Below are 13957 nucleotides of genomic sequence, written 5' to 3'. Positions count from 1 at the left end.
TAATTCGACAATTTCTTCTTTTGCCAAGTATAAGAGATATTCCAACAAACATAGTAAGTATTCTCGTTTAGAATGCATTGACTGAGATACTCGGTATAAATGAAGGTGGCAAGTCTTGAGACACTAGTAATTGAAATTCCCTGATTGACATTAGAGCAGGAACTAGACAAGTGGAACCCAAAACAAGACAAATGAACCATAAGCATTCTGACAGGGGACAAATAAGCTTAGTGCTCTTATTGGACGAGGTAATTCTAACCAAGTTTGGCGCACTCCCCAAAACAAGGTATACCCACCGAATCATACAAATATCAGCCGCCTATACCTTGGGGAAACAACATTAACACAACCATGTTTTGAAAATTATGTTATTAGCATTCTTGTCTTGATATTAACTTACCGAGGTTTAATATGACTTGGTGCAATTATCAAAACATTGTGATGCAAAATCTAGCTCTGAAAAGGATTAGGCAATTACCTGATATATCTGCCCTGTGAGAGGATATCTACTCACGGATCAACAAAAGGGAATGAAACCTGTTGCTTCACACCTTCAACATCCTCAATATCAGCTCGAGAGTTGATGGATTTTGGCAAATCTACCAGAGAAAATGACTGGATTCGGTCCTCCCTCTCTCTATCTCTTTCCCTATGTGGCTGCCCCCAAATGAAGCTCCCTTTACTCCTCTGCTCCCTGCTCTTCTCCCTCTCTACTGTGTTGCTCCCCCAAAAAAAAAATCCAAAGCCTCTCCAACAATAAAAACCGAGCAACCCTTCTCCTTTCTCTTTTTCTTTTCCTTGCAAAAATGGAGGGTTTCAAAAGTTAAAGAAAATGATGGTAAAAAAAAACGTGAATGGTCGAGGGTTACAGGGAAGATGGTTTGAAGTGGGTTTTGATTTGAAGAGGGTTTGGTTGAAATAGGGTTCGATGCTCAGATGGGGTTAAAAATGGAGGGTTTTATGGCGGTGAAGAGATGACCGGAGTTGATGGTTGTGGGCGGTGGTTGGAGGTGGCACGGCCGGAGTTCCGGTGAGATTGCCGGAGAGCAGAACCTGCAAAACCCCTCTCTCTCTCTTAGCTCTCTCTCTCTCTCTCTCTCTCTCTCTCTCTCTCTCTATTGCTCTGTTTTTCTTTTTTCTTTTTCTTTTTTAAAGAAAGAAAAAGAGGGTTTGAGGGAGGCCGGTGGTGGTGGCTATGGGTTTTCGAGGTAGGTTTGGGGTAGAAATGGGTTTCGGTTTTGGAGGTGGGGGTCGGAGAAGATGAGGGTGGAAGAGGGTTTTCGAAGTGTGGAGATGGGTTTCGATTTGGTGGTGGTTGGTGGTGGTGGGTTTCGGTTTTTGGAGGTGCAGAAAATGGGTTTCGGCTTTGGGGGTTGAGGAAGGTGAAGGTGGAGGATGGAAGAGGATTTTCGAAGGGTGGTGTTGGGGTGGAGATGGAGGTGGAGGATGGTGGTGGTGGGTTTCGGTTTTTGGAGGTGCAGAAAGTGGGTTTCGGCTTTGGGGGTTGAGGAAGGTGAAGGTGGAGGATGGTGGAGGATTTTCGAAGGGTGGTGTTGGGGTGGAGATGGAGGTGGAGGATGGTGGTAGGTATGGGTTTTGGGTTTTGGGTTTGGGGTTGAGGATGGTGGCTGGTGCGGTGGAGATGGGTTTTGAGGGGTGGTGGTGATTGGGTGGTGCGGTTTTGGAGGTGGCGGTTGGAGAAGAGTGGAAGAGGAAGAGGGTTTGGGGGTGGTGGTTGGAGGCGGTGGTAGAAGGAGGAGAAGATGAGGTGGCTGCAAATCCCTTTTTTCCTCTCCCTCTCTCTGCTGCTCTTTTTCTTAAAAAAAATCCCTCCCTCTAAAAATCCTAGTTTTCGATCTTCTTTTGAAGGGGAAATGGCATTTTTGCCCCTACTCCCTTTTATCTTTTGAAATGGTATCAGCACTACCATATTTTAAACCCTCTTGTCTTGCCTAACTAGCACCACTATGTCTCGATATTCGCACAATCTCAGCTTGTCTTTTCTCAACTTCTTTGTCCATTTTCTTTGAAAACTTGCAGAGACGCACTCAGAAACAACAAGCATTCACAGGTCGCGCAATTAAGCCTCGAAACTCGGAAATTTAGGGAGGGGGGTAGTACCAAAGGTCCGGGATATTTGGTAAATTTTGTAAATTTTGGGGAATCATTTGGGCTCACAAAGATTTCGACAATAATCTGCAAATGAAGATTTGTCGGGGTCTTTTGCATTTTGGGTTCGGCTCTTCAATTTTTAAAGTTGAAGTGCGGCTTTAGGACATCAGGGAATTGTTTTTGAGATCCAAGGGTTTAGGAACTTTACTCGATTTCAAGATTTTTATTCGATTTTGGGAATTTATTCGATTTGGGAAATTGGGGGTCAGGTCAAAATGGGGTGTCTACACTACATTATCCTCCTGACACATAAGGAATTTGGCGTATACACAAAGCATTTATGCCTTATGATGACGTTGCTGGAACGTCAAGTCTTCTAAGTCTCCTTCCGGGGCATAGGTATCAATGACCCCAGAAGACATAAAGTCTTCTGTGTCTTGTCCTGGCAAACAAAGTGGCCGTTGATACACGATTTTGTTCATTCCGTACCTAATTTTAGGACGAATGATGGGCCCATTTTGCGGGAATTGCAAAAGAGTGCAGCATTCTTTGAAAGTGGGACACACTTCCTGAAGGCTAAAACGGAAGACGTGGTATCGGGAATCCCAACACTTGGCTGGGACTCTGAGGAGGTTCCAATCTATTGGGATAGAATCATACAGGGGGAAGGTTTGCTCTTGCTCCGTGAGATGAGTGAACCATAAGTGGCTTCTTGACTCACCATAACTCTGAATCCATCCGGATATTATTTATGCAGACGTGGTCTGTTCCATACAGAAGATAACAAGGAAATTTTCAGACAAACAAAAAGATGGATACAATACCTATGCACATAATTTTTATTTATTCACATTTCCTTTCTCTTTTACACAGAGGCCTTTAGCAGGCTATTTACAAAGCAAAATTGGTAAAAGAAAAGAAAAATGACGTTCTCTGTCTTCTACGCAAGCTGGATCAATGACCGAGAGCAGTTGTCCCTTCAAGAACATCTCTTCCAAGTATGGAGTAGTAATTGACTGCTACTTCATTTATATGTGAAGTAGCAAGATCACGGGAAGATATAGTTTCCCTCTTTTTTTCCATTTAGAGGCGATGGTCTTCGAGAGATCATTGAAGAACTCTTGTGGAGGACAGAAACAAAAGATTGGTTCAAGGATTTCTTGTTTGGCTCCGTATTGACGCATGATGCGGTTTGGGATATAGAAGGAAGTGTCTTCCAGGCCAAGGAGTTGAATGTAAGAGAATCTGGGTGTGGACACGACAGTGGGGTAGTACCCATGAATTTTCCAGTAAATATTTCAACTTTTAGGCCAGACATCCATGAATGTTAGCCAGGTATTGTTTCCAAGTGTTGGAAATGGTGCCAGTCACAATAATTGTATATCGAGATGTCCAATTGTGAACCCGGGGTGGCAAGGTAAAGCTTTAAACAAAGCCAAACGTAGAGAACGGCGAGGAATCCCGTAAACTGACAAGCGGGATTTTCTCGGACTTTGTCTAACCCTTTCAAATTTTTGGCTAGGATGATAGATATTGGATTGGCCTTATTGGGAACCTGATCAAGTATACTAAGAATACGAAAGGAAGCTTCGTCGGAACTCTGCCTTGTGAGGTATTTGGCTTAGACGCAAAACAAGAGAGCCTTGTGTCGAGCAGCCTGGTCAGCGACATCATCTATATCTCGGATGAGAGAAAAGTTCTCAATTAGCTGGTTAACGAGAAGTCCTTCTGAAGTCATGAAGTCATAAAGTCTAAAGGGTCCTGTTGTAGACACCCCATTTTGACCGTGCCCTAAACCTCTATGTTTGTGCAAAAACCTATCCAATCAGTGAGGTAGGACCCCAAATTTCACCCTAAGCTAGGTTAGGGTCCCACCAAGGTCCCTGCAAAATTTTGTCGAAATCCGAGCGCGTTTGCCTAGCAAACGAGTCAAGCAATGTTGTAGTGCAAATGCAGGAAAGGGGGGCGAATTTATCCTGAGAGGAGGGCGAATTTATCCTGGAAAAGGCCGTGCATGGCCGAATAAGACACGAATGCGTTGTGCGCCCATCAAAATTCGCGCAACCGCACGCCCATCATTTTTTGCAGTGAGAATATCACCATCCCTTTGCCTATAAATAGCAGTTTAATCCTCATTTGTCAAGGAATCTAGGGTTTACTTGCAATTTAGAGAGAGAGAGAAAAGAAAAAAAAGAAAAGCCGAAACCTTAGATTTGTATCTTCTTCTCCGGTAAATTTCTGTCGAAATCCGGCCAAATTTCCTTCCATTAGATTCTTCATTTCTCTATCCTTATAAATTTGCCTCTGTTTTTCTTCTTCTTTGTCACTTCACCAACCTTAGAATCGTTGATTTTCTTTTTTAAGAAACCCTAGCCTAGCCTAATCTCCTAATCTTAGATCTGTACATCCAAACCTTACAACCGAGTCTCTACTACTCAAATCTGCTATATTTTAATAGATCGGTAAAGCTTAGATCATACTGTTTGATTTTTGTGTGAATTTGAAGTGTCCTGCAAAAAACTGGACATCTAGTGAAGTTTGAGAGAAGAAGAAAATAAGAGAAGAGTTAGATCTGTCATTTCAGGTACTTAAAATGTTTAGTCATATTATATTTGATCTATGTCTGTAGGTGCTTCCATGGATTTTAACTGCGATTGAATTCTCTTAGTGCATGCTCAAATAATTTATGAGAAATGTCAATGAAACATATTTAGTTTGTAATTCATTTATTTGTTTATAATACCTGTGAAGTTAATTCTATGCGTGTTTGATTGTTTCCAACATTAGCATACTAATGATTTTCATCAGTTCAAATTTTATTTTATTTTACAACAGTTTTAGAGATATTTCTATAAAATTCTTTTGGATAATCAGTTAAAGAGATGCAGTCATAATTTGGTATGGAAATTTAAATGATTTGTAGTCATTTCTTTTGAAGAACCTTGAATGATATAATTGTTATGTGTTTGCCTAAAAATTGGGAAAAGTGATGGTAATCCAAACATGTTTCTTTTATTTTAGAACATTTTTAAGGGTATTATAGTTTTGCTCGGTTATACTGGCTTTGTTGCAGTTTTTCTTTCAAAACTTTTCAAATTTTGATTACTTCGTTGCATATAGTTTCTAAAAATATGATATACTTCCTTGTTGCTAAAATTTTGGTAGAGTTAAAAGGTGAGATAATTCTCTCATCAGTAGTTTTGTTAGGAATCCCATCTATGTTGCATCAGTAGCTTGAATATGGGAAAGAAGATGTATGGATCGTTGGATCATAGTTTTTGATTCCCATCTTAGTGAATATTAAATTTCACCCGTACAGACAAGTGGGGCTGCTTAACCTTTAATTTCTTTCATCTAATGTATCCTTTTTATTTGGCTTGATGTTTGAAATAGAAATGTACAGGTCTTTCTTTTCCTTTTTGAGTCTTGATTACTCATCCTGAGATGTTTAGCCTTTATTGTGATACATGGTTGGAAGAACTTTAGTTACCTTTGTATTGAGATTTGGGTGGTCAAAAGACTAAAATGGGCCCATGATAGGTTGTGACAGTCTTGTAATTAGCAAGTTCATGGCAAGAAGTATAGTGGGGTTTATATTGATTTTAAGGTGTACCAATACTCATTCTAGTAGCCCTTGTGATTAACATATCCAATATTATAAGCTCATCTGTTGGAGTCGTTAAATGATATGGGCTTGTTGTGGTATATCATTGAATAGGATGGGCTCATTTGTTGATCATTAAATGATCTACATTCTTCATTGGGATAAAGTCTGGGTGGACCTACCAAATGCCATTTCATACAAAGATCAACTTTGAATAACTTCATTAGTTCAGCCCTCACCATTTTAAATAATTCATTAGCTCAGCCCTCACCATTTTAAATAACTTCATTAGTTTAGCCCTCACACCACTTAATAATGGCAGACCCCACATACTCTTTTTTTTATAATAGCAGCCCTCATATCCCATTTGATATGAACAGGCCCTTATACCTTTGATATGAGCAGCCCTCTTTTCATTTTGCTATTGACAACCCTTAGATCATTAATTATCTAGTCTTGAATGGTAGGAATAGCAGGTCTATAGTTTCGTGTGGTTGTTGTGATGACTTGAAATGGTAGGCCCATATTATGTATCACTGCTAATAGAACTACTCAGTCATTAGCTATTGGTGGAAATGTTTCTTTTTGGTGTGAATGAGTAAACATTGGATAAATATGCCGTGAACTGTTATTCATGATCCCTTGATACGTTTTGACCTCTAGACAAAAGTGATTCTATCAAGTGTATGTTGAGTTATTTTGGGATAGTATTCATGCTAATCATTTGATTCGCTAAGTTTTAAAGTAAAGCATCCTATTGTTTTTTCAACTTTGTGATTGTATGTTCAGAAAACTAAAATTATATATACTTGTCTTAATGAGTCTTGAAGTTATGTGTGTTTTCTGGGCATTAGACTCACGTATTAATTTGCTAGAAGTAGAGACAAAAATTATTTTCTTCCCTTGACGTGGAATATGTGTAAGTTAGGTAGATTCTATGATGTTTTATTGAAACTAAATTCAAAACTTTAGTATATTCTTGTCTCATTTTCTGGAACCTGATTGTAATCAGGAAGGAGTGTGAATTTTTTTTATATTAGTTGGCTCACTTCATAGGCTCGAGTAAGGTTATAATGAATTTTGGATTGAGATAAGTGTGGGTATTAAACTCAATAATGTTTACTATTGAAGTTCAGTTCACTGACAGTTGCACAATCATGTATTGATAATTTTACAGGTTTGATTTAGTTCCTCGTTGTTCCTCTTTTCTAAGGGTGGATTTACATAGGTTGTTAGAACATTTGATTATTGTAAAGGGAGTTTGTGTTATGGTATAGATGGGATTTTGATGGTTCTGTCTTCTTTGAATAGTTAGTGATAATACCATCCTTTATTTTAAAATGGTACTTTGTGCTGATTATTTTTAGAAGTATACCTATAATAAATTGTCTTACATGTGAAAAATGATTTTGAGCTTAGCCAATTTTTAATTTGGAGAGATGTATGACAAAGTGTTTAAGTAGGTAGTATTATTATAATTATATAGAGGTTTAAAGACAATCATTTATCATTAAAAGGGCGATGAAGGCGCTAGCCCAAGCCCATCATTGGAGGGACTTACCCGGTCCTGGTAGTACCCTCTTTCCTTTTATTCCCTCTTTCTTTAGATAGAGATTTCTTAGACTTTTAAACACCCTCATATATTAGTTTCCCTTCATTGCAAGGGCGATGAAGGCGATAGCCCAAGTCCATCCTTTGAGGGATTTACCGAGTTATGGTAATACCCTCTGTCTTTTTTCCTCTGTCTTTAGAAATTTTTCCGGTGTTTTAGATACTCTGAGACCTTAGCCCCTATTTGTTGCTAGGGCGATGAAGGTGTTAGCCCAAGCCCATCCATAAGGGACTCATTTAGTCCAATTAGCACTTCCCTCATTTTTTTTAAGACTTGCTCAGTCTTTTGCATACCCTTCAACATTATGAGTCTTATCATTGCAAGGGCAATGAAAGAGTCATTTAAAGCCCTCTTTTGGAGACAAGCTTTGTCTCATTAGAAAATCACCCTCATAGGAGACTACCTCTAGTCTCACAAGTTGCACCCTTGCTAGTTGAAGACCAACTTGGTCTGGTAGTTGCCCATACCTTTTTTATCGTTGCAAGGGCAATGATAAGGTTACTTGGAGCCCCTCTCAGAGTTTAGGAGACTTGCCTAGTCTCGATGACACCCTTATTTGTCCTCTCTTCTATAGGAGACATGCCATGTCTCATAAGCATCAGCTGTCATTTTTCTCTTAAGAGACTAGCCTAGTCTCACTAGCATCTTTCTCCCCTTTTATAGAGCTACTATTTCGAGTCTGTCCTTAGCTAGAGTTAGCTAGATAGTCATTTTTAGCATAGGAGTCAGTCCTTCAGTTTCAGGAGTCTGTCCTATCATCATAGGGGTTAGGATTCTGTCCAACCTCTCATCAAGTCATGTGATTTTATCCACTCCTGCAAGGTATAGGATGCTGTCTAACCCTTGCAGAGTCGAGATTCTGTCTACCCCCCGCAAAGCATAGGATTCTGTCCAACCTTTGCGGGATATCAGGAGTATGTCCTACCCTTATGATGATAGGATTATGTCCTCTTGAGTCAAAAACATCTGAAAAGTATAAAAATATTCAAAAAAGTATTGAGTCATTAGGAGTGTAGTTAGGAAAATCTGTTCCGAACTACGTTGGCTTGATCCCTTTCCATAGTGTACGTAGTGCAGCTTGGGATCCATATCCCAAGTCCAGTGAAACCTTTAAAAATAAACATTTCAAACCTTCAAAAAATACAAAAATTCTTCAAAACCTTTTCGAAAAGATCTTCTTCTAGAGTTGGGAGTCTGTCTTAGATATTTGGGGTGTTTTAGAGTTAGGAGTCTGTCCTGGTTATTTAGATGCTTTGTGTGTCTTGTCGTGTGAGTGTCCCTAGAGTTAGGAGGCCTCGAGTCGTGGTCGGTTAGACACTTAGTCGAGCCGATGGCTAGACTAGGAAACACTTAGTTAACCTATGGTTTTCCTTAGGAGACACAGCCAAGTTACACATAGGATATAGGAACCACCTGCATTAGCTTAAGGCTAACCAACTTGCATTAGTTAGGGCATATAGGGAGTCCTAAAAATTACAATTCACTTGAACTTAAGCAATAGCACAAGAAGCTTTAAAAACTAGTCAGGTCTAGTTGATCGAGTCTAAGATAGCGGTCTTAGATGGTTAGGCATCGTAGTTTAGAATAGGTCACCGAACTACGTCGACTCTGATTGTTCCCGAGGCCAGGATACGTAGAGCAGTCGGGATGGATGGCCATCCTGGTCCGAGTCAAGTATCACAATAGAGTCTAGGATTTGTTGTGTCGAGTTGTGTGTGGAGTCGGGTTATGTTGTGTTGTGTGTTTTGTTGTGTTTTCTTACTTTCATGTACAGACCTTATATCTTTAGCTGTAGCATGCATGTGTTTGCCCATTAGAACTTAGACACCAATTAGGCATGACACTCATAACATAGCTATTCTTATGTGACATTTTTTTCATTTCTTTTGCGTGTGCTTATTATTCATCTCCGAGATATGCCTAATTAGATAGACGTCTTCTCGGAGATATTTGTTCCCATTTCACATGACTTTCACCCAAAACTCTTCAAAATCAATAAATAAATGGCATAAGAGACCAGGTGCTTGCACTTGGGCGGGTGAGGTGCTCTTTGGACCTTCCAAATTCGTAACCAGGCACAAACCTTCTTTAATATCTCTAGTTATCCATTGCAACAGAGCATAGTATGGGATCCAGGGCCTACTTCATTGGATGGAGACTCTTCTTTATTTAAGATACGTCTCAAATTCGGGCTAGTCCCCGAATCGAGAGGTATCTCACCTTTCATTGCCACTCATGCTGTGAGAGGCAACCTTTTTTAGAGTTCCTTGGTAGAGCTCTCCTTCACGTGGATGATCTAGAGACTCTCGGAGGCTCGTCTCCCGCCTCTCTCGGATCGGGGTCCACAGGTTGGCGACTCTGCTGGGGAGTTCTTGAAACATTGTCTAACTCTGTTAAAATGCCATTTTAATTAATTTTGAAGAAATTTGGGCCAGAATCAAGTAAAATGGGAACCTTTTCGTTAGAAACGAGGGGCACCAAATAGGTGCATAAATAAAACAAGGGTTCACACACCACTCTCATTCCTGCATATATTATCTATTTTGTGGTTACTTTCTGCTATGGTTTGCTGTGGATATACTATCAGATTACTTTCGGAGAGATACCATAAGTAGGAGCCGTGAGGGCTATACCCGCCTTATAGCGCCACCGCACCAGTAGTATCTCAACACTTGGACACCTTGTGTGTAAAACGGACATAGTTCGTATGCTGGGCGATAGTCACAACGTACAAATAACTATGCACCCGGCCAGGTGGACCTCGCAGACATTACTCTCTCTATATATTGCATTGTCCTTTTGTTTGCATTTAAGGACAAACATATGTGTTGCTTACACATATGGAGCCTAGAGTTAGGGGCCTTATCATATCTTTAGACTAGGGTAGCTCACTTTATGTGGCTACAGACGCAGTCCTAGTACACTCACCAGTCTGTCATGAGTCAAGACCTCCTTGACTCCGCTATATTAGACTAAGGATGGCGCCCCTAGTTAGGGTGTATATATGTATATATACCTATTTATATTGATTATTAGTTTAGGACCTTCATATTTAATGAGATTTCCCTATCTAATTCAAATCAACTATATCAATCCAATTTTCAGATTTAGACCTAGCATGTGGCTCTTTCTTTGCGGCTATGGTTTATCTTTCGATCTATTGATGGTAAATTTGATCCTTAGACTCGGACCCACTCATCTTGTGAGGCTTCTTGGTCTAAGTTTACCTTTGGTATCAATTCATTTCTCAAGATTTGGACCTGGTCAGTGGCTTCTATTTTGACACTCTTATGGCCATGGTCTATATTTTGTTTCGTTGATGATAAATTCAATCTTTGTATTTCTTGATTATTAGACCAAGACCTACTTCTTAGTAGGAACTTCTAGTCTAAGTTGATCAAATATTTTCCTCCATCATGCAGATCTGGTCCTTGACCCTACTTTGTCATTATTATGGCCATGGTCTATCATCCATTGACTATCCATTTGATCAGTGTTTATCATTTATCTTTTTACCCTTAGATCATATCGAGATCATTGGTGGAAAAGTTTAATCCTGCTTGTATCCTACCTGTATCCTTTAAGTATATGATTTATTGTCAATACCTTTCCTTTTGTAACTCAATATTTAGGGTTGACCCTATTCTTATCATATTTACCTCCTTTAATTATCAGGTGAACCATCATGCCTAATGATAAATTGAAGAAGTGGATGAATGATGAAAGAGGATATCGCCTTGTAGAAAATCATGCTGGCCATAACCTTAATGTACTCCAAAGCTTACCCTACATCAAAGTAGATTGGAATTTCCTCAATGCAACCGTCGAATTTTGGCAACCCGGTCTTCACGTATTTCGCTTTGGCATGCAAGAAATGTGTCCAATCATTGAGGACTGGTGTCATTTGTTAGGCTATGATTGCAAGGGTACCCTAGTCAGACTTGAATCGAAATTGGATTATAACACTAGTTTCGAGAAACTGTTTCCCACATCACCTAAGCCTGTCAGTTTCTTTTTAAATAATAAGGGTTTGTCAGTCCCCCAATTGGTCAAAGTCTTTTTTTGATTTAGGGAAGTGCACTCGAGAGCATCAAACCAGTCGCATTCATGCCCTAGTTCTTTGTGTTTATGCCAGGTGGTTCCTTTTTCACCAGGGTGACAATACTTGCCCTGCGCTCTTGGATTTTGTTGACCAAATCTCTTGAGAAAGTAATCCAGTGCCAACTATCCTTGTCGAAACCCTTAATGGATTGGACGATATTGCCAATAAAGTTTTCACTTCTTTCGAGGGTTCTCCTGTTCTTTTATATGTCTGGCTTTGTTTGAAACTTCGAATCTTCATACCTCCAACACACCATGAAATCATTTTATCCAAGCATAGGTCGTGGGAACATAAGACTTTCAAATTTACCAAATCGGAGAAGACTGATTGGTTAAGTTCCCGTCAAGACGACCAGATTACTTGGAGGTTTTTCCTTGCTCATTGGGGAATAATCAGAACCAAAGCCAGTAGGGGTGTTCAGTTTCTTAGTTTAGAGAAAACTTCTTTCTATATCCCAGACCGTATCTTCCTTCAATACGGAGGACTCCAGACCGAATGTCTATGTTTGAGTTTTAAAACCGAGTATTACCGTCCGACGCCAGTCCATCCCATTGAAAAGTCTAATTGTCATCTTGCCAAAAGCATTTGTGAAGATTGGGTGCATAAATCTGAAGATCTTTTCCATAGTATTCGAGATAGAACTCCTAGAGGGACAATTGGAGCAACAACACCTAGAGGAGGAGTACATGCTGGAGTGTCCCGAGGTTATTATCAGTGGTTGATTGAGGACATTAAAAATTGTCTGCCTAAGAGGGTTAGGCTGGAGGAAAAAGGTGATTGAGAATCTTCATCTATCTTTTGTCATAATCATCTTATTATTCATAGTTTCATTTGTTATGACATGCTATCTTTCATTTTACCTATTATTATCTTTGTAACCCGTCCAGACATCATTAATGAAATGTGTTCTTGCTTTATCTTATTTTTATTTGACCAGAATACATTATCTCGACTATCAATGTTTTAATCTAGTGTTTATACTTCCATTTCAGGATTCTTAAGTAAGCAGTCATAGCTTCTAGGAAAACTCATATTTCAAAACCAACATGGTCCCGTTAGACATCTGATTCCAAGCTGAGTAGACAGTCTTTATCACCACCTTCTTTTACTTCTCCTCTGTCACCCATTTCAAATCTATAGGAAATTCTTTCACCCATTCTACCCATACCTGAACCAATGGCTGAGAATGAAGATAATACCCTTGACACCAATGAGATGATGAAGGTTATCCTATCACAATTGGGCACCATCAATGAAGAAATTGCTCTTTTTAAAAAGTGATAGGAGTTCTACTTCTAAAGAGCATGCACCCCAGCACCCTTCAGTTATACCTCCTCCACCTCCTGCGGTGACGAGACCTGCTGTCTTAACTGTGGAATATGACTTCGATGATGAGCAGTACGCCAAAGAGAATTGCCTTCCTCATTTTGATAGATCTGATAAGGGCAAAGTGATAACAGACAGATTGGACAAACTGACTCAAGAGATGGAAAATATAAAGTTCCAGGGCCCGAAGAAGTTGAATATGGCTGATTTCATGATATACCCAGGGGTTACACTGCCTCATAGATTCAAAGTACCAGACATGGATAAGTACGATGGGACGGGGTGTCCTAGAAGCCATTTAATGTCTGCTCTTCTCCTTCTACAGCAGCACGGTTTATCTCCAGAGCAGGTTGCTCTCATATTTCCTAGATCCCTTGTTGGAACAGCCAAGAAGTGGTTCTTGAGTTTGAAATCAGAGGAGATCAGAACCCTAGAGAATATTGCCAATAGGTTTGTCGAGCAGTTCTCCATGGAGGAGGGGATCAACATAACTAAGAGGGATCTGAAAGCGTTGAAGCAAGGCCATAATGAAACCTTCACTTCCTTCATCCGCATATGGAGAACGAAAGCTGCGCAGATGACTCATCGTCTGTCAGATGAGGATCAGATTAAGATTGTTGTCAAGAATTTATCTCCGCAGTATTACCATCATATGGCTATCTAGTATTTTCTTGATTTCAATCATCTCATTAAGACTGGGACCCAGATAGAAGATGCATTGGCTAAAGGCCTAAGGTCGAGGAGTTCCTCTGATGTCAGAGAGGGGAAGAGACCTGTGATAGCTCCAAAAGAAGTACATAATGTCAATTATGTTAGACCACCACCCAGAACAATCACTGAAGTGAGAAGATCGCCGATGGAGCAGAAACCACCTCGTCATTTTGATCCCCTCCCATATTCTTTTTCCGTAGCTTTGAAGAAGTTGTTGAAGGACAGGAAGATCAAACTACCTAACATTAAGCCTCTGCCCAATCCTTTGGCGAGATCCTGGAGAGAGGACCAATTTTGTGACTATCACCGCAATATAGGCCATATTACTGATACGTGTTTAGCTTTGAAACACCAAATACAGAACATGATCGATAGGAAGGAGCTTGCAATTGAATTGCCAAATGTGACCAGAAATTCCCTTCGGACACAAGCAATGCCTGCTTCAGCTTCGATCAATGTCATTTGCACTGAAGAGTCTATCATTGATCCT

The 13957-nt window shown here is 39.9% G+C and overlaps 1 protein-coding gene across 1 annotated transcript; it reads left to right on the top strand.

The window, feature by feature from the left end:
- Positions 1-12682: 12682 nt before the first annotated feature.
- On the top strand, positions 12683-13420 carry LOC143883142 (uncharacterized). Its single transcript, XM_077386498.1, has one exon. The coding sequence runs from the start codon at positions 12683-12685 to the stop codon at positions 13418-13420; it is 738 nt and encodes a 245-aa protein (XP_077242613.1).
- The last annotated feature ends 537 nt before the right edge of the window (positions 13421-13957 follow it).

This window comes from Tasmannia lanceolata, unplaced genomic scaffold, assembly GCF_043159265.1.
Source record: "Tasmannia lanceolata isolate RefF3 unplaced genomic scaffold, GAP_Taslan_0.1 ptg000008l, whole genome shotgun sequence".
NCBI classification, from domain to species: Eukaryota; Viridiplantae; Streptophyta; class Magnoliopsida; order Canellales; family Winteraceae; genus Tasmannia; species Tasmannia lanceolata.
The sequence above is the reverse complement of the archived record's forward strand: the minus strand, read 5'-3'. Positions and strand labels throughout refer to the sequence as shown.

What these genes read in the sequence shown, in the direction of transcription:
- LOC143883142 (XM_077386498.1), top strand. Translation starts at nt 12,683, where the DNA reads ATGAAGAAATTGCTCTTTTTAAAAAGTGATAGGAGTTCTACTTCTAAA.